This window comes from Loxodonta africana, chromosome 2 (assembly GCF_030014295.1).
Source record: "Loxodonta africana isolate mLoxAfr1 chromosome 2, mLoxAfr1.hap2, whole genome shotgun sequence".
Taxonomy (NCBI): Eukaryota; Metazoa; Chordata; class Mammalia; order Proboscidea; family Elephantidae; genus Loxodonta; species Loxodonta africana.
The window spans coordinates 229,770,721-229,791,163 of record NC_087343.1 but is presented as its reverse complement, the minus strand read 5'-3'; the positions used below and the strand labels follow the sequence as shown (position 1 = coordinate 229,791,163).

Below are 20,443 nucleotides of genomic sequence, written 5' to 3'. Positions count from 1 at the left end.
ACTGCACTGACCTTACCTCTAGCACGAATCCCCTGACAATGATTGTAGTTTCTGCCTGGGCCGCAGTGCACCACTGTGGCTGTCATTTCCAATGTGTAAGGTACTGCCTGAGACACCAGACTCTATTAACGCTGAAAGGTTAAACCCAGCTACAAAGCTTAGTACTTCACCATCACAAGCTACTTAAACCACCCCGTGCCTCAGTTCCCCCATCCGTGCCATAAGGACAGAGCCTGGCGCTGCTGACCCAACACTTAGTTGTCCACATTCCCTTCTCTCCTGGCCTGTCCTCTGTCTCTCCAGCTCTCTGACAAGCTGAGTGGCCCTGATTCAGGCCTCCCGACTCCCTGCCTTCAGCGCCTTGTCTCGGGCCCTAGGGATGTGTGAGGCCTGCCTCAGTGCCTGCCAAGCAGGGATGGCCTGGGTGGAGGAGTGGCTGGACCAGGATCGGATGCGAGGAAGACTTTCTCATCTAGTCCCCATCCGTTTCCACAGCCTCAGCCAACCACCAGCTGCTTATGGGAGAAATAGTTCACGAAGGGCGCCCCCAGAACAGGGAGGTTGTTCTCCTTCCTTTGGGAAGGGAGGAAGCCATGAGGAGAGAATAACAGGAAGCCAGCCCCCCACCCGGCAGCAGCTGGGAAGCAGGGTCTGGGACCCCTAAGGCTTGGCCAATTTTCCAGCTCTCAGTTCCCGCACCCTCTGATGGCTTCCAGGGCCCGTGGCCTCAGAGGCAGCTCTGGCTCCAGCCCAGGCCCCTGGCCAGGCCCAGATCAATGGATGAGGCCAAGACAGGGCAATGTGTTCTCTGGGAGCCTCCCAGGTCCGGCCCACAGCCCCCTCCCTGCACAGCTGAGGGGAGGGAATGAAAAGAAGCCTGGGCAGGGGTGGGGGAGTTGGGTGGCAAGAAGTGAAACAGCCAGTGGGACCCAAGTACACCTCATAGGTCCAGGAAGGCTGCCTGGAGGAGAGGGCCTGGCTCAGTGCTGCCCAGCAGAGCTTTGGGATAGCGGGAATGTGCTTTGCCCCTTCCGCCAAGTCAGTCACCACCACGTGAGGCTATGAGCACTTGAAATGTGGCCAGTGTGACTAAGGCACCGGATGTTTACTTTTATTTAATTTGAATTAACTTAAAATGCCCTGTGTGCCTCCTGGCAACCCTATTGGACAATGAGGCTTGGCTGTGTGGGCCTTGGGGCCTGGGGCCAGCTGGGAGGAGAGATTCATTCAGGGTGGCGTCTGCTACACCTTTGGCTCCAGGCACAGGCTTGGTCAAGCCCCTCACCCTTCCTGTGGGCTGTTGGGGTGGGAAGTGCATTCCTCCCCTGGTGGAGGATGGCTGATGTGATGCTGGAGGAACGCGGCCCCTGCTCCCATGTCATTCTCCCCTGCTTCCTCTCCATCCTCTCTGCAGCTGGCAGGGCTGTGGGGGTCACCCGCAGGAACCCCAGGCTAGGCAGTGTCTGGCCCTGGGCTGAGTGGAGGAAGGCCTCCCCCACCAAGGTTGGCGGGCCAGCAGCTGGGCCAGGGGAGCCGCATACCAAGCCTGGCTGGTGCCCACCAGGAAGCTGACCAGGCGTTAGCGCTCTGTTCCCACCACAAGGTCAGCCCAGACTCTCCCTCTGGGAAGGTCGGCTGGGAAGGAGCTGGAGCTCACAGGCTTGGGCATGATCACAGTAGGCAGGCAACACTTTCACACAGGCCCTGGGACGGCAATTTGTTTATTCAACAAACACAAACTGAGCCCCAAATATGTGCTCAGTGCTGCCTGCCCGGAGCTCACAGACCACAAATAGGCAACACAAGGATCCGAGGGCTACAGAGAATGGATCAAAGCCAGCAGGGGCACAGGGACGGGAAAGCAGCAGGTGGAGGTGGGTGGGAGGCAAGTTTTAATAAGGTGGTCAGATGCTAACACCTCCAGGTGAATGGCTGTTGGGAAGTAGGAGAGTCCCACAATCACAGTGTCCCCCTACAGATGACTCATTTCAGGGGGTGAGAGGCCCCTTTACAACAGGGAGACTGGTGGGCACCAGCTCACCAGGGATCAAACCATCTACGGTGGGCAAATGGACATAAACAACTGATGAAGAGTGGGGAGTAGGGTGGAGGGGGGGACGCACACATCACTAACATAGCCTTCCTGCCAAACTTATTGAATCTGAATGCAAGCACAAGGAAATAATTCCGTAAACCCACCGAGGGACATTCTGCAGGACCATTAGCCCGCATTCTTCACAAATTTCAGTATCATAAAAGATTTTTTTTTTTTTAAACAGTTCCCCGTGAGGCAGAGCACCAGCATGGTCTGGGAATGGCTTGATGAGAGGAAGCCCCGGGCTTCCCTGGTAAGGCCCAGGCTGGGAAACAGTGTGCCCTGAAAGGACCACCTGTCCTGATGGATAAGATGAATCGCAGAGCGGCTGCTAAGAAGCCACGGAAGAGGCCAGGCTCCCTGAGCCTGTCACCTGCCCTGCCTCTTGGGAAGAGAATCACCAGAAACAAACTCATGATTGCTTCCCCCTGACACCTTGCCTGTCTTCTTGAAGTAACAGTAAGTCAGAGAATTGTGCTATTCAATCTTTCATAATAATAATCCCTGTGGTTTACATTGTGGATCATAACAAATTATGGATAACATTGCAAAGAATGCGAATTTCAGAATACTTAATTGTGCTCAAGAGGAACCTGTACATAGACCAAGAGGCAGTCATTCAAACAGAACAAGGGGATACTGCATGGTTTAAAGTCAGGAAAGCTGTGTGTCAGGGTTGTATCCTTTCACCATACTTATTCAATCTGTATGCTGAACAAATAATCTGACAGTCTGGACTATATGAAGAAGAAGGTGGTGTCAGGATTGGAGGAAGACTCATTGATAACCTACGACATGCAGATGACACAAACCTTGCTTGCTGAAAGTGAAGAGGATTTGGTTTGTGTGACCAGACAATGGGGAACAGCTGGTTTGTAAACTGTTGTTGTAAGGTGCCTGTCAAGACGGAAGTCGGTTCCGACCATAGCGACCCTGTGCACAACAGAACGACACACTGCTCAGTCCTGCACCATCCTCATAATTGATGCTACGCTTGAGCCCATTGTTGCAGTCAGTGTCAGTCTATCTCATTGAGGGTCTTCCTCTTTTTTGCTGACCCTCTACTCTACCAAGCATGATGTCCTTCTCCAGGGACTGATCCCTCCTGACAACATGTCCAAAGTATGTGAGACGAAGTCTTGCCATCCTTGCCTCTAAGGAGCATTCTTGTCGTACTTCTTCCAAGACAGATTTGTTTGTTCTTTCTGGCGGTCCACGGTATATTCAATATTCTTCGCCAACATCACAATTTAGATGCATCAATTCTTCTTCCATCTTCCTTATTCATCACCAGGAAATGGTGGACAGCCACACAGTGCTGGGAATCATGGCCTAGCCAAGTTGACACACATTTTTGGAGGACACAATTCAATCCACAACAGGGTGGCGGGGGGTCGATGCCCTAGATTAAAGGAGACTAGAGAGACATGACAACCAAATGCCATGTGTGATCCTGGCTGGGACCACAGATTGAAAAAAGTGACAGTTACAAAGGACATAGTTGGAAGACTTGTGGAACTTTGCCCCTGGCTGGATGTCTTAAACCAGCAGGTGTGCTCTGGTGCTGTGGAGAAGCAGGAGTGAGTCCTAGTTCTTGGGAGCTGCTTGGTGCAGGATTTAGGGGCCAAGTGTCATGACATCTGCAACTGACAGATAAAGCAAATGTGTCCCCCCTCTGCCTTCTCATCTCCCCTCCAGACAGGAGCTGCCCACATAGTCTTATGTGTCTACTTGATCCAAGAAGCTTACTCCTCACCAGTATCATTTTCTATCTTATAGTCCAGCCCAAACCCTGTCTGAAGAGTTGGCTTCAGGAAATGTTCCAGTCCTGGGCTAACAGAGGGTTCAGGGATCATAACCTTCAGGGTTCCTCTAGTCTCAGTCAGACCATTAAGTATGGTCTTTTTACAAGAATTTGAGGTCTGCATCCCATGTCCTCCTACTCCATCAGGGATTCTCTGTTGAGTTCTCTGTCAGGGCAGTCATCGGTGGTAGCTGGGCACTATCTAGTTTTTCCGGTCTCAGGTTGATGTAGTCTCTGGTTTGTGTGGCCCTTTCTGACTCTTGGGCTCATACTTACGTTGTCTTTGGTGTTCTTCATTTTCCTTTGCTCCAGGTGGGTTGAGACCAATTGATGCATCTTAGGTGGTTGCTCGCTAGCATTTAAGACCTCAGACACCACTCACCAAAGTGGGACGCAGAACTTTTTCTTAATAACTTTTGTTATGCCAATTGACCTAGATGTCCCTGAAACCATGGTCCCCAGGCCCTTGCCCCTGCTACCCTGGCTTTCGAAGCATTTGATTGTATACAGGAAACTTCTTTGCTTTTGGTTTAGTCCAGTTGCGCTGACCTCTCCTGTATTGTGTGTTGTCTTTCCCTTCACCTAAAATAGTTCTTGTCTCTTATCTAATTAGTGAATACCCTCTCTCCCTCCCTCCCCACTCTTGTGTAACTATCAAAGAATATTTTCTTCTGTTTAAACTTTTTTTTCTTATAATAGTGGTCTCATACAGTATTTGTCCTTTTGCAACTAATTTCACTCAGCATGATGCCTTCCAGATTCCTCCATGTTATGTTTCACAGATTCATTGTTGTTCTTAATTGCTGCGTAGTATTCTGTTATGTGAATATACCATAATTTATTTATCCGTTCATCCATTGATGGGCACCTTGGTTACTTCTACTTTTTGCTATTGTAAACAGTGCTGCAATGAACATGGGTGTGCGTATACCTTTTCATCTGAAGGCTCTTATTTCTCTAGGATATATTCCAAACAGTGGGATTGCTGGATCATATGGCAGTCCTATTTCTAGCTTTTTAAGGAAGTGTCAAATCAATTTCCAAAGTGGTTTACCATTTTACATTCCCACCAGCAGTTCATAAGTATTCCAGTCTCTTCACAACCTAACATTTACTATTTTATGTTTTTTGGATTAATGCCAGCTTTGTTGGGGTGAGATGGTATCTCATTGTAGTTTTGATTTGCATTTCTCTAATGGCTTATGATCATGATCATTTTCCTCATGTATCTGTTAGCCACGTGAATTTCTTCTTTGGTGAAATTAGGCCCAATCTTGAAGGAAATAACAGAGTGAGTCTAGTGGCTGTCTGACGGGGAAGGGAGCCCAGGAATTGGGGTCATAGGTGACAGTGGCACCATGGGTGCCACTGACAGGCTTTGGAAAAGAGCAATGTCAGGAGGATGCAGGGAGGGGTGGCCAACAGTGGAAGCTGGGAGATGTTCAGGTGAGAGATGGTGATTGGCCAGCCCAGCGGCAGTAGCGAGAGTAGAGAAGAGAGGCTAGGTTCTGACACTGAAGCCTCTGCTGAGGCTTCCCCCCATTCCGCCTTGGTTCCCACCCTTCCATTGGCAGCCTGCCAAGCCATGGTCTCCAATGGCCGTTGGGCCCAACCATGGTGCAGTTTGAATTTGGCACCAGAACCCTGCTCATGTGTGGTGCAAGCGGAAGGCCTGAAGAACTGTACCCTCAACCTGATGCCGGACCTGAGCATCACTGGAGGGGAAGATATTCTCCGGCAAGCTGTAGCACCTGAGCCCCTTTGCAAAGCGAGAGGTCCCACGATGCGACTTCCTTTGCAACATGATTCAGCACCTGGATTTCCAAATTTGGGTGTGGAGGGCTCAGGGTTTCACATTTCAGGTGCCAATCCCTGCCCCCTGGTGACTCAGAGACATAAAAGCTCCTAGCTCCCCTGGGGTAGGGAGCTCGTGGTATTTTGGCTGTTAGGCCCCATGTTGCTCCTTCTTTGCCCAAACAATATATTTCCACTTTTTTTTTTTTTTTTTTAATTTCCCTTGCAATTGGTGGTGTCTGCCTCATTTCAATCGGCTAATGGGATTTTTTTTTAATGGGACAGGATAAGAACCCGCGTTTGGTTATAACATTACAGATATTGGTTTGAAAATGGGGAGAGAAGACTTGGAGACTGACAGCACAGATGCTCTCTTACAGGGCTTCACTGAAAACACAGTATTGAGCATAGTAGCTGATGGGGGAGTCAGGGTTCAAAAACTATGTCTTAGGATGGGACAAACGACCCCAGGTTTGTATGCTGAATGAAAAGCTTCAAAGCTACTGCTGTTAGTCACCATCAAGTGGACTCCAACTCATGGCGACCCCATGTGTACACAGCAGAACTGCTCCATAGGCTTTTCAAGGCTGTGGCCTTTTGGAAGCAGATCGCCAGGCCTGTGTCGCTAGGCACCTCTGGGTGGGATCAAACCACCAACCTTTCAGCTCTTTGCACCATCCAGGGGCTCCATTTGTCAGAGAGGGGACAAGAAGTCACGGGCGAATTCGAGAAGCGACTGTCCTGGCTAGCCCCTGAATTTGCGCTGGTAAGAGGGCAGAATCCTCACGGAGAGGCAGTGGAACCCACAGCCACGGGACCCACGGCAGGGAAGCTGCCGCCCGGTGTCGCCCCGCCTCGCGGGCGTACTGACAGGGCGAGGCCCCGCCTCCCTCTCCCCGGGCGGACTGACTGACAGGCCGAGGCCCTGGCTCCCTATCCCCCGGCGGACTAATATGCCGACGTCCCACCCCTGCCCGGCGGGCGCCGCCAGGGGCCGCTGTGGCAGAACTCGCAGAGACGCTACCCTCGTCCCGTCCCTTCCTGCCCGTCCTCACTCCTGCCCAAGATGGCGGCCGCGGCGCTCCTCCGCTGGACGGCCCCAGGCCGTGGCGCCTCCGCCTGGGGCTTGCGGCTGTGCGCGGCCCCGAGGCGCCGCCTCACGCACGGCGCAGGCAGTCCTGGCGGTGACAACGGCAACGACTCGGCCTGGACCTGCTTCCCACTTGGCGAGCGCGGGGTGCTGCGCGTGCGCGGGCCGGACTCGGTGCCCTTCCTCTCGGGGTTGCTGACCAATGAGCTGCCGCTTCCGGGTCCCGGGACTGGGACGACCCCGCCTTTGGCGCGTGCGGGCTACGCCCACTTTCTCAACGTCCAGGGCCGGACGCTCTATGACGTAATCCTGTACCGGTGAGAGAGGTGGAGGGTTCCTGCGGGCCGGAGAGGGCCGGGGCGCCCAGGGGTGGGTCCCGGCGCCCCAGGGAGGGTCCCTGCGCCCCAGGGAGGATCCTTGGGAGCCGAGGAGGGCCCTGGCGCCTGGGCGAGGGCCCGTCAGAGCTGCCACTCCCGATGCAGCCCTGCCTGGCGCGCCATACTGCCTCCACCTCACGGAAACCGTCAGGCGACGCCCGGCCATGAGCCGTCCCCAGGGCGGTTTCCTCTGGCGCCACCATCGTTTTTCTGTGGACATGCTGTGCTTCTTGAGGTCTCCGATTTGCACCTAATTTCCCTAGGCCCCTCCCCAGCTAGTAATGTTTTGGTTAAATCAGTCAGAATTGCCATTATTATGACTAATTAATATTTACTGCTAAAGCCAAGTAAAGAACGTTGATTTCTTTTTACAACTTTTGGTTTTCATTGCCTTAGTTTTGTCAAAAAAAAAAATGAGGTGTTATAATTTGAAGTCTTGTTTGATTTATAGATCCGTGAATGGGCAGCACCTTCTCTGTAACCTAGAGGAGTGCTCCCTCGAACGGAGACAGGCCAGGGGTTTATATTGGTAACAGAAAAATGAGGAAGTGGGGAGAACAGAACACAACATTTTTTCCCCTGTACTTTGAAGTTGCATTTGGTCATTTTATCATAGTATTAAGTCAGGTAGAAACCCTGGTGGCATAATGGTTAAGAACTAGGGCTGTTGCCAGTTCGAATCCACCAGGCGCTCCTTGGAAACCCTATGAGGCAGTTCTACTCTGTCCTGTAGGGTCCCTTTAAGTTGGAATTGACTCAACAGCAGTTTTTTTTCTTTTAATTAAGTCAGGCAAGGAGCTCTGGTGGCACAGTGGTTCAAGCAACTGGCTGCTAACTGAAAGGTTGGCGGTTGGAAACCACCAGGGCTCTGTGGGAGAAAGATGTGGTTGTCTGGTTCTGTAAAGATTTACAGTCTTGGAAACTCTGTGGGGTCGCTTCGAGTTAGAATCGACTCAATGGCAGTGAGTTTGGGTTTGGTATTAGGTCAGGCAAAAAAACAAGGTATAATGGAGCAATTAAAACTTAAGCTTATCATTACTAAAGGTTTTGATCAAAGATTCTATAAAAGAATGTCGATCAAAAGGGGGAAAAATGCAGAATAGAATTTCAAATTCTCAGTGAAATCCAGACTTTCTGGAGCTATTTAGGCTGGATGAAACCCCAAAACTACTGCTCTGAAATAATCTTTAAACTTTGAACCAAAACTGTCCCCTAAAGTCTTCTTTGAACCAAAAAATAGCTTAATTAGTATATCTGCTTTGAGCATTGTGATCTTTTAAAGAATTATCTATGTGAGATCAAATTGACAACTACAACTCAAAATATTGGATGAGAAGCTTAGGGGGCAGTGAGTTTAAGATAATGATGGTAGAATAATTTGGAAAAGTATACACCCATTCCTCACTAATTGATGTGGGTAGGTTCCAAAGACCAGGTCACTATGTGAAAAGAGGCGTTATGTGAAAATGGAGGCTGACTATTTCGTTACATAACTGCCAATTACATTATTATATAACTGCCAGTTACATCATTACAGGACTGACAAACTACTGAGAAACATGGCCCAGCCAAGTTGACATAACCCTAACCATCACAGCCGGGGTTACTCTTGCCTCAGATTTTGGTGTTTGTTACTACCAGATGTATGTCGTTAATGTGCAAAATAGTCGAATGGTAGATTTTTTTTTGCTATCGTAAATGCAAAATGGCAAATAATGAAATAATCAGTAAGTGAGGAGTAGGTGTGGTGAGAATGGTAATACAGCTTGAATGTAAACAATGTCACTGAATTGTATGTACAGAAATAGTCAAAATGGTATATCTGGCTGTATATACTTTCACCAAAATAAAACGGTAAAAAAGAGGTCCCTGGAGTGAAATTTGTCCAAGCTGAAATTCCAGCGAATCTGGAAAAGGAAGAAAAGATTTAACCGGAACTGATACTCCACACCTTCTCGCTGTAATTACAGGCAGTCGGTCGTGTTGGATAATCTACCGGTTCTGTCTTTTCTCTGAGCTCTGCCTTTCTAAACTGGATCAGTTCCGAGGCCTGCTGCACAGCTCTGCTCCCAGGACTTCCTGCTTACTCACCCTGGGAAATCCCATCATCCCTCTCCTGTGTGCATCCTGTTTCTTGGATTCTTTGCCTTTGTCTTCCTCAGTTCACTCCCTCATTTTGGAGGAACACGTTGTTTAGTAGCTTCTTAAGAAATAAGATACATGACATGAGTTTTTTGACTCGTGGTATGTCTGTAAATGGTTTTACTTGATAGCTCACCTGGGTATAAAATTCTAGGTTGAAAATTGTCACTGAGAATTTAAAAGGCGTGACTTCATTGTCTTCTGGCTGCAATTATTTCTTTTGAGAAGTCTAATGCTGTTCTTATTACCAGTTCTTTATATGTCAACTGCTTTTTTCTTTGGAAGCTTTTAAGAGTTTTTTTTATCCCTGATGTCTTGAAATATCATAATAATATGCCTTATTTTGGGTCTTTTTCCATAACTTATTTCTGGGTACTTGGTGGGCAAAGTGAATCTAGAGCAGGGGTCAACAAAGTATGATCCTCAGGCCAGAGCCAGCCTGCTGCCATTTTCATAAAGCTTTGTTGGAATACTGCCATGCTCCTTTGTTCACATATTATCTGTGGCTACTTTTGCCACACAGTGGGAGAGTTGAGTAGTTGTGATAGAAACCTTATGGCCTTAAGCCCAAAATATTTACTATCTGGTCCTTTAAAGAAAAACCCCTGCTCTGGAGGTTTAGGTCTCTGTGTATTTCCTACTTCATTGTCATTGTCTTACATATTTATTTTCTTTTCTCTAATTTTTTTATCTTAAAAAAAAAAAAAAACCCTATATTTTATTATCTGGAGTTTTCTATGTTAGTAATTTTCAGAAGTATTCTGATTATCAGCTGATGCCTTTGAACTACGGCTTTGGCAAAGAATATTGAATTACGGACTGTCAGAAGAATGAACACGTCTGTCTTGGAAGAAGTACAGCCAGAGTGCTCTTTGGAAGTGAGGTTGGCAAGACTTCATTTCATGTACTTTGGACATGTTATCAGGAGGGACCAGTCCCTACAGAAGGATATCATGCTTGGTAAAGTAGAGGGTCAGTGAAAAAGGAAGACCTTTGACAAGCTGGATTAACACAGTGGCTGCAACAATGGGCTCAAAGATAGCAATGATTGTGAGGATGGCGCAGGACTGGGCAGTGTTTGTTTCTGTTGTATATAGGGTTGCTATGAGTCAGAACCAACTCCATGCCACCTAACAAGAACAACAGTTTGATTATTGATGTTTCGGTTTATTTATTAGCTTTGTAATGATGTTGCTTCAGCTCCCAAATTTGTTTCCTTATGTCTGCAATCTCCCTTATATCTTTTTCCCTTTGATCCCTTGTTTTATCAAATTCATATTCTTATAAGTTGTTCTACATTGAGAATTTCCTTTTGTTTCTTGAGAGTTTTTTTCTTTTTGTACTTTTTCATCTGTTGTATTTTTTTGCATAGCTGCTGTGCCAGCAGTTGTTAACTTGCATATGTTTTTTGGGTGGTAGGAGCCCTGGGGGCCCAGTGGTTAAGAGCAACGGCTGCTAACCAAAAGGTTGGCAGTTTGAATCCACCAGCCACTCCTTGGGAACTCTATGGGGTAGTTCGGCTCTGTCCTGTAGGGCCGCTATGAGTCAGACTTGACTCGATGGCAGTGGGTTTGGCTTTTTTTTTTTTGGTATATGCTTGGGTGGTTCTTTGCAGACATTTTGTTTGCTCTGATTGGTATGGTAGACTGTCCCACCGTAGTGTTTGGAGAGGAGTTTCTCTCCACTAGCTAATTTCTGGGAACCGGGTATGTGGTGTGCTGCTCAGCTTGCTGTTGTATAGCCTGAGGGAATGGGGGTAGTGATGGTTGTGGGCGCCTCTGTCCCTCCCTGGCATGGCAGTGAAGGACAAAGTCACCCAACTCTGGACTCCCTTCTGAAATTTTAATTAAGAATGGTGTGTCAGGTGCTATTCCCCGTAGGTGGTGGTGGTGGTGAATACGTAATTCCTGTGGGGGCACACCAGGGAACTCGGGAGTCGCGAACTCCACCAGAGAGGTGCAGTCCTGTAATTTATGATCCCATCTCTCCTCAACAGTTATAAGAGGGGGAAGATAAGGACACCCCTAAGGTTTGGGGGTATATGATAGGCATTACGTAAAAAAGACAGGAGAGAAAGAAAAGATACAGTGGCTGCAACAAATGGGCTCCAGCATTGTGATTGTGAGGATGGTGCAGGACCGGGCAGTATTTTGTTCTGTTGTGCATAGGATCGCTGTGAGTTGGAACCAACTGGATGGCACCTGACAACAACAACTACAATCTGCGCCAGTTCTGCTCCAGTGGTGGGGGGGTGGGGCCGAGAGCTGAGCTCTTCTGTTTTTTCCACTCCAGATGCTTCTTTTCTTGTCTGACAACTTTTGAAGTTCATAAGTTTATATCCCGTTCCTTGTATGATTGCTGTCGATAACTGTTCTAGGGTAAAAACATCACAAAGTTCAGTAAAACAAAAAGAAAAGTTTTATTCAGCTTACATTTAAAGAGGCAAAAGTGGGAAATGGACAAGCATGCTGCCAAAGCCATGTCTGCCCAAGTCCAGTGAATGTGGGAAAACGGACAAGTGTCCTGTCAAAGCTGTGTCCGAGTCCAAGGTACGTTATAGAACCGTCCGTGCACATTACCGTTACAGATGGGCAAAACCTGTGAAAGCTCCGCCTTTTCACAGAGTGGCCAGAAACTGCGGAATCGCCGGGATTCTACATTGTGAGTTGTCGTCCTTAACAATCACTGCTACAGGCTTCAGTAACAACAGTCAGGAGGGTCCTCATTGGGCCAACAAATCTTCTGTTCACTAAGTGCTAATAGAAAAAGATAAGAGTGGAAAGTATGTGGGTCTTCATGTTCTTTTTATGATTTGTTTACAGGAAAGATTCCCTAAAAGATGTTTTCCAAGATTGTCCTAGCTCTTGTCCTTATGCCTCAGGGCCCAGTTGATGAGTCACGTTCTTTATGCTCAAGGACAGGGAATAAATGGCTCCAGTATTATCTCCTAAATTGTAGTTTACTTGCCCTCTTACCATGTTTCGCTCTTTTTGGCAGTTCCTCTGGGGAGAAGGCCCTGTTGCGAGACAGAGGGGTCAGGGCCCTTTCCCCTGTGCATCCCTGGCTTCTCTGCGGTTGGTTCCTGCCTGCCATCGTCTCTGCTTTCTCTCTATAGGGTCGCAGTGAGTCGGAATCGACTCAGTGGCACTGGGTTTGTTTTTTTTGGGTTTTGGACCTTTTTATTTCAACCCTCATACTTGTAATGTCTGAGAGCATCTTGCTTAGCCTTCACTTGTTCCTTCCGTAAAGCATCCTGCTCTTGTTTCCTGAGTATAATGTCTTAGATGAGGCTGTAGTTTTTGTTACAGCTCCCCCCCCCGCCCCCACCCCAATATGTTCGTTTTCTCTGGGTCCTTTTTTCAGGTTTGGTTTGATTTCTGTCTTTCATTTTGGGGGCTTTCCTCAAATGCTTGGCTGCTAGAAAGAGATGAAATAAGAATCTGGCTTCTGGGTGAGATTTGTTGACAGAAGGGCTTCACCATAAGAAGATCTCATGATAAGCTGACTTTTTGTGGGATAGCCTGAGGTATCTTAGTATGTACATAGTTTCTTGGGGTGTGGGGTAGGGCAGTTCAGTTTCTCAGAAGAATCCTGATAAGGAGGCCAGACGTGTCCCGTGGACCATTTTGAGGCGTTTTACCACAGGTACTTGTTTTCTGTCTGCATCCTCACCCTTGCCATTTTCCATGCCTGGGCTCCCCAAATCTGGCACTGTTGGGGTGGGGATGGAGGGAGTCACCTGCCTGTGTGATGGAGGGGCAGTGACGTGGAGTTCTGTATCAGTTCCCTGTCCCCACAATCGTGCTGGGTCGCAGGCAGCCCAAACCTCAGGGGCACACAGCCATGTGCCCGAACATGGATTTAACACATGTGTTTGCAGGTTACGCTTGACCTTGGCTGAGCCGTGTCTGATCTGGGATGGCTTTGGCCAGAGATCTGGGTGACTTGGCTCTAATCCATGCCTCTGGCCTGGGCACGTACTCGTGCCAAGACGTGCCTCCACATCCGTCACCTTTGCCAACATCCCACTAGCCGAAGGAGTCAAACGCCTGCCACAGCGGGGCATTGACAAAGCCGCCAGACACAGAGAGGGTGAAGAATCAACAATTAAAGCCACAATGCTCCTTGGAAGCAAGGATGGTGAGACATCATCTCAAGGATGTTATCAGGAGGGACCAGTCCCCAGAGAAGGACATCATGTTTGGTAAAGTAGAGGGTCAGTGAAAAAGAGGAAGACCCTCAGCAAAACGGATTGGTACAGTGCCACAACAATGGGCTCAAGCATGACAATGATTGTGAAGATGGCAGTGTTTCGTTCTGTTGTACTTAGGGTCATTGAGTTGGAACCGACTAGACGGCACCAACAGCAACATTGCAGAGTCTCACTGCTCCTTGCTCAGGCTTCAGTCAGCCTCTTTATTTTTAACCCACATCTTGGTCTATATTCCTAAGATTTCAGAGCTTCACAGGCAAAACTGGCCTTTCACCCTACTCTGTAGGCCCTTATGATTCAGCCTCTGTGCTGTTAGGTTATGTGCTACCTATCCTTAGCTTTCCACCTTCCCAAAATGTGACTGTTTCCTTCTGTGTGTATTGAATTATGTCCCCTCAAAGTATGTGTTCTAAATCCTAACCTCTATGCCTGTGGTTATAATCGCATTTGGGAATGGGTTGTCTTTGCTATGTTAATGGGCGCAGGGTTAGTGTACGATGTGTCTTGAGCAGATCTCTTTTGAGATATAAAAGAGACTAAACAAGGAGCAGATGAGAGATGGGGTAAGATAGGTGCCAAGACACGTGGAGATTTCCAAGAAGCCAGGAAGCAGAAGCTGAAGAGAGAAGAACCTTTCCCCAGAACTGACAGAGAAAGACTTCCCATAGAGCCAGCGCTCTGAATTTGGACTTCTAGCCTCTTAAACTGTGAGAAACTAGATTTCTGTCTGTTAAAGCCACTGGCTTTGGTATTTCTGTTACAGCAGCACTAGAGGACTATGGTACCCCCTGTGTCATCTTTGTGAATGTTTGGCCTTTTCAGTTCCTTCACTGTCATCGTAGAGCATTTGGGAGAAGAGAGGTAATCACAAATTCTCTGTCCATCGTGTTTACCCAGAAAACCATTTTCAAGAATGATTTTTTAAAACCTCAAATGTGATGTATTTCTCTTTTTAAAAATCCTCTAGCAGGCCCCCCAGTACCGTCGTGGCAGTCTAACCAACTTCTTGGTAAGACATTGGGGGCTGGGTCTTCCCACCAGCACCCTTGTTCCAGCCAGCATGCCAAACCATTGGCAGAGCCCTGGACCCTAAGCTGCCTGGGGCCTGCGTGCCTTTGCAGCTCAGCTTCCCGATGGGCTCGGCTTAGGGACTCTGTCTCGGGGTTGTCTTAACCGGGAAGCATCCCTGACCCCCAGGTGTGGTCTCAGGAGCCTGGGCGCGTGCCTCCAGTGCTTCATTGCTTCCTTGCATTGCAGGGATCCTGCTGGCTCAGCTTGCGTTCCTGCACTCCTCTTTGGTGGAGCTGGCTTAGATCTTCAAGAGCAGCACAGGCAGAGCTCACCTGGAATTGGACAGGTCAGGGAAGCTGTCCTAGAGGAGGGTGCTCTGGAGGAGGGAGAGGTGCCGGCAAGAGTGGAAGGGGCAGCATGAGCAGAGGGGAGTATTTAGGGGAGTGGGGTCGGGGCGGGGAGAAGAAGGGGAGCATGGAGAACCTTGGATTCCAGACCTTGGCATTTGTACTTTATTTCTTTGTGGGTTTTTCCAAAGCCTTCACTCTAGGTGGGAAAGTAGACGGGAGGAGGCCCAGTGGACACCTGGGGCAGCAGTGCCCCTTTGTGGCGGATGCAGATACTGCCCAGTAACCCTCAATCTCCCGTTTAAGGCTTAAAGATTATCTCAGGGCAGTAGTTTCGGGGGTTCATCCAGCCTCGGTGGTTCCAGAAAGCCTGGATTCCGTGAGAATTTAAAATACTGTTCTACGTTTTCCCCCTTTTAGTTAGGATTCTTCTATAGGCTCTTTGATCCAAATGTTCAGTATGGTAGCCAGGCTCCATCCAGTTCTTCTAGTCTCGTGGCAAAGGTAACAGTTACTTATGAGCCGCATACTGAATTGATTCTCTAAGCCTCGCATTTTTTCCTCTCTTAGTTTGTCTTTATCTTTCTGTCTGTCAGATTTCCTCAATTTTATTGAATTCTATTTAAGTTTATACTTCAGCTTTTGTGTTTTTAACTTCTAAGAACTTTTTCTATTTCCTGATTTTTCTTTTTAAATAATTTCCTCTACATGTTTTAAAGGCATGATCCCTTGTTGTTTTGTTCTCTGTCATTTCCCCAGACGTGCGGTGCTCCTTGGCTGAGGTGCTGAGAAGCCAATGAGAGGGATTGTGTGCAGGGCAGGGCGTGGCAAACAGGGTTTGCACTATGGGGAAGCCTGCGGAGATCCTCTGGGGGTGATTGGCTTTTCTGGAAAAGGATCCAACTCTCTCCTACCTGGGAGGCTTGGGGACACCTGCTAATGGGCTCTGGGAGGCTGGGGGGAGGTCTGCTGATATTTTCTGGGGGTTGGGGAGCACCTGGTGAAATACTTTTTCTTACATGTCCTTGGTGGTCTCACCCCCATTCCGTGTCTCCCTCTGCCCTGGCGTGCCGATCATTAGTCATCCATAGCTACAATCTGGGCCACTGAACTAGCTGCACCCTGGACTCTCTGTTTAGCTGTTGCCCAGGCACCTCCATCTGCTGCCCAAAGCTGAACTGTTCCTCTATTCCTGCCATTTCTTGCTCAGTAAATGGCACCATCGACCACCTAGTGGCCTGGATCAGAAGCCTGGGAGCCATTGGCCCCGGGTGACGAGCTGGTGTCATCCCAAGTGGTGTGGCCACCTGGAGTGCAGTTCAAGCTCAACCGGGAGAGCCCACAGCCAGGTTTTTCCGTTTGCCCTGGGTAGAGTGGGGAGGTGCTGTGGCCCCTCCTGCTGTTCATCCCCTGGCCACCAGGACCAGCTGTGCCACAGCAGAGTCCCAGTCTGTTGCCCATGCCACCCTTGACAGAGCCAGGCCTCCTCACTCAGTGCCTGGGCCCCACCCCATACCCCCACCCCCGCCCCCCGCCAGAGCGGTCTTCCTGAGACCCAGGCCGAACCTGTTGCAGCAGGACGCAGACCCTGTTCCCCCATGTGGCTTGCCCTGCCTTTCTGTCTCCTCTCAGCACTGGGTGCCACCAGCACCCCCACCCCCCATCCTGCACTGCTGTCTGGCTAGGGTACACCGCCCCTCCTCCATCTGGCTAGCTGCTGGTTGCCGTCGCAGCCCTGGGCTGTCTCCCATTGCTGTCCGAGCTCTGGGAGGCCGTCATGGTCCGGCATCCCTGGGTCCCCGAGCCAGTTCCAGTGCATGCTGGTGATGGCTCACAACGTCAGGGCCGGTGCTGCTGTGACCCCGTCCGATTCCGCGGGACTGGTGTGGTGGCTCAGCGTGCCCTGAGCTGACGTGCAAGCAGGGAGAGGAGAAGCCTGTGTTCTGGAGGGGCAGCCCTCCCACACACCTTGTGCCAGCAGTCCCAGTGGGGTGTCCTCGCCTGGTGCCAGCACACCATGGGAGGCCTGGTGGTGTCGGGAGGGAGTGGCAGGTCCCCTCACCTCCCACGCACTGTCTCCTCCAGGGTCCCTGAGGCAGGTGTGGACGCGGCAGCGGGCTTCTTTCTCGAGTGTGACATCTCCGTGGCGCACACGCTGCAGAAGCACCTGGTGTTCCACCGGATCCGGCGGAAGGTGGAGGTGGAGCTTTGCCCGGAGCTGGGAGTGTGGGCCATGCTGCCCAGCACCTCCGAGGTCCACAGAGCCCCCCTGCAGGAGAAGGCAGAGGGGGCCACGATCCTCACTGCCGACCCCAGGACGGCCTGCATGGGCTGGCGCCTGCTCACCCCAAAGAAGAGCTCGGCCCTGTACCTGGTGCCCGGCAGCCGGCACGGAGACCTCAGGGACTACCACAGGCACCGATACCGGCAAGGTAATGCATTCTGTGCGGGCAGGGCAGGTTAGGAAGGTGGGCTGGCAGCAGTGCGGGGAGCAGGTCTGCAGAGGGATGCTCAGGCAGGCGGCCTCTGGGGACAGAGTATCAGAGGTGGGTTCCCGTGGGGTTCCCTTGCAGGTGTGAGTGGAGGTGCCTCAGCGGGTGCTGGGTGATGAGTCCTTCGGAAGAGCCTTAAGTGTCCAGGTGGAGAAGCATCAGGAACTCAGTGGGGAGGGCCTGCGAGGCTTGGGGACTCGCAGGTGTCATGTCCCCTCATGCTCAACTTCAAGGGCTGGCTCACCTGGGGCTGGGATCTTGCTGGGAGCGGGGGAGGGAAAGCCCACCCTTTCTCTGGGCTTGGCTCTCCTGGCAGCATGGCTGAGGCCTTCCGAGTCACTGCCGTTTCAGCTCTGACCCGGTTTCTCCCTCCCCTCTCAACAGGCATTCCAGAGGGGGTACGAGACCTCCCCCCAGGAGTGGCTCTGCCCTTGGAGTCCAACCTGGCCTTCATGAACGGAGTCAGCTTCACCAAGGGCTGCTATGTCGGCCAGGAGCTGACGGCCCGCACCTACCACATGGGTGTCATCCGCAAGCGTCTCTTCCCCGTGCAGCTGTGTGGCCCGCTGCCGGCAGCCGGCATTGCGCCTGGCACCCCTGTCCTCACTGAGTCAGGAAAGGCAGCTGGGAAGTTCAGGGCCGGTGAGGGCGACCTGGGGCTGGCCCTGCTGCAGACTGAGAAAATCAAGGGTCCTCTGTACATCAAAAGCTCTGAAAGTGGTCATGTGGCCTTAAGTGCTTCTGTGCCAGCCTGGTGGCCCAAAGCCACCAAGTAAACCTGAATGTCCCCTCTGGTGTTGGCTGGGCTGAGCTGCCCATGGTGCCATGAAGGGTGCTGGCCTATGGAGCTTGTCCACTTGTTTGCTGTGCTCTCTGCAGCTTAGCAGGCATTCCAGGGCCTTGCTGCTGTCACGCCCCTGACCTCCCTGGGGGAGCCTTGAGGAGGGCAGCCAGCTGGCCAGTGTTCCCCAAGTGGGCCCCTGTGAGCACCCACCTTGGGAAGTTCCTATATGTGCCCACCTCATGTGGCTGCAGGCTTCGGATGCTTCCTCGGAGACCCTGGCACTCAGTGTCTAGCTGAGGACTGGGCCTTCCTCTCCTCTGGCTCAGGAGAAGAGGTAGGACCCCTGCTGGGGGAGAAGCCAGCCTGCCACTGTGCTGATCTAAGCCCCTGTAGACCCAGGGCCAGGCTGCAGATGGGCCCAGGGGCCATCTGTCCATCAGAGCCCAGGACAAAGCTGGGCCTTGGTGCATGGAGCCGGCACAGTGAGGAAGTGGGCTCTGGATCGCCAGCACCGACTCCTGACCTAATCAGAAACCAGCCTTGGACTGGTGTGGGCTCTGGAGCGCCAAGGATGGGGGCCACGTGTGTTGCTGGTGGATTTCCGGGGTGAGAGATTTGATAATGCTTTACCATGGGGTTGGCTCTGGAACACATCTCAGGTTGTCTGCAGGTCAGGAATGTTGGGTCTGACACCTCTATGTTGTTGAGATAGTTGAGTGTGCATGTGGAGACACACACACCCTGATACACACATACTTACACATGCACACCTACACACGCACCAGTACATGTGCACACCTATACACAGACACCTATACCCACACACCTGTACACACGCGAGTACACGCATACGCTGGTACACGTGCACACAGTGGTACATGCACACCTATACATGCACACACCTGTACATGTGCACACGCGTACACACATACTGAGACACATACCTATACATGCACACCTATACACGTGCACACCAGTACATACATTCTGAGACACACATGCCTATACATGCACACCTATACACGTGCACACCAGTATACATACTGAGATACACATACCTATACATGCACACCTTATACACGCACACAGGTAGATGCACACGTCTACACATGCGTACCTTTACACTCACATGTGTACACACGCGCAAGTATACCCTTTGAAACAAAGCCCACAAGCCAGTTTGTTTTCTCTTGAGGTGTAACTTTAAAGCCATTCGAATTAGCTTCTGCTGCTGACTGGTGAGTTCCCGGGCGTACTTCTTCCCAGACACTTCACAAGGAGAGAGAAAAATTGATGCACTAGTTACTCATGTCTGTCAACACTTCCTGCCCTTTGGTTAGAACCCACAGACTCGGCACAGCCTCTGCAGCACCGCAGCCTGAGCTCCGTGGTGAGGAGGGATGAGGAGGGCTCGCTGCCTCTGATGCAGAGGCCACCTGGGTGAGACCAGGCAGCCGCAGCCCTGGCAATGAGAAGGTCTGCTTAAGCCTTCTGATTTATTTATTTACAGGCATGTCTTTACAGTGAGAGAAGTAAAGATATGCTGCTAAATGATGGGGACACCTCTTTTTCCCTTTAAACCACTAACTTGCCCCTTCCCCCCGTTGTAATGTGAACTTCTTGGTTTGGTGCGTCTCAACTGCTGCATCTTGAGTGCCTATTAAAGAATGATCTGGAAGCAGCTGACTTGGAACTCGGCCTTTATTTTGAGCAGGAGGTGGCTGGGCCTTTGTTTTTGGGAGCATGGTGGACCGGATACACTGACAACAACTCAATAAATACACCAGGTGCAATATCTCAGCAAAGTTTCCGGTGCATTGCTGGGCTGACCAGAAAGGAGTCAACCCTCAGAGGTCAAGCGAAAGACCAAAGCAGCCGTTCGTGCCTCAGCTTTGCCTTCTCACTTCCTTCTTCATATCTGCCCATCAGCTTTCTTTTGTTGAAAATTGGCATAATGTCGAGGTAGAATTTTAGCAGGAGTGCTTCATGCTTTCGGTCATTTTCGCTTCATTTCAGTCCATATAGGATGATTTACAAGCCAGTGTCATGGTGCCATTTTTAACCCCTACTGGTTGTTTTTTTAATCGCACACCGAGGTGTCATCAGGATTGAGACCAGTTTCTAACCACAGGCCAGGAACTGGCCCTCATGGTGTGGTTGGGAGCCTGGTGGGTATCCTCACTGTGAGGTGGGACTGTGCTCCTCAGGCAGGATGTGTTCCCGGAATGAGTGGAGAAGCAGCACTGCCAGATCCCAGTTGTGCTTCTCCGTGCCTCCAGGTGACCTGTGCTGTA

At 50.5% G+C, this 20,443-nt stretch overlaps 1 protein-coding gene across 1 annotated transcript; it reads left to right on the top strand.

Annotated features, from left to right (window-relative positions):
* Positions 1 to 6,759: 6,759 nt before the first annotated feature.
* On the top strand, positions 6,760 to 18,669 carry IBA57 (iron-sulfur cluster assembly factor IBA57). Its single transcript, XM_003421217.4, has 3 exons — positions 6,760 to 7,100; positions 16,959 to 17,305; positions 17,750 to 18,669. The coding sequence occupies exons 1-3, from the start codon at positions 6,760 to 6,762 to the stop codon at positions 18,139 to 18,141; spliced, it is 1,080 nt and encodes a 359-aa protein (XP_003421265.1). The 3' UTR covers positions 18,142 to 18,669.
* Positions 18,670 to 20,443: the final 1,774 nt, after the last annotated feature.

Coding starts and splice junctions, on each gene's coding strand:
- IBA57 (XM_003421217.4), top strand. CDS start 6,760: ATGGCGGCCGCGGCGCTCCTCCGCTGGACGGCCCCAGGCCGTGGCGCC. Junction 7,101..16,958: donor TATGACGTAATCCTGTACCG/GTGAGAGAGGTG, acceptor TGTCTCCTCCAG/GGTCCCTGAGGCAGGTGTGG. Junction 17,306..17,749: donor CAGGCACCGATACCGGCAAG/GTAATGCATTCT, acceptor CCCTCTCAACAG/GCATTCCAGAGGGGGTACGA.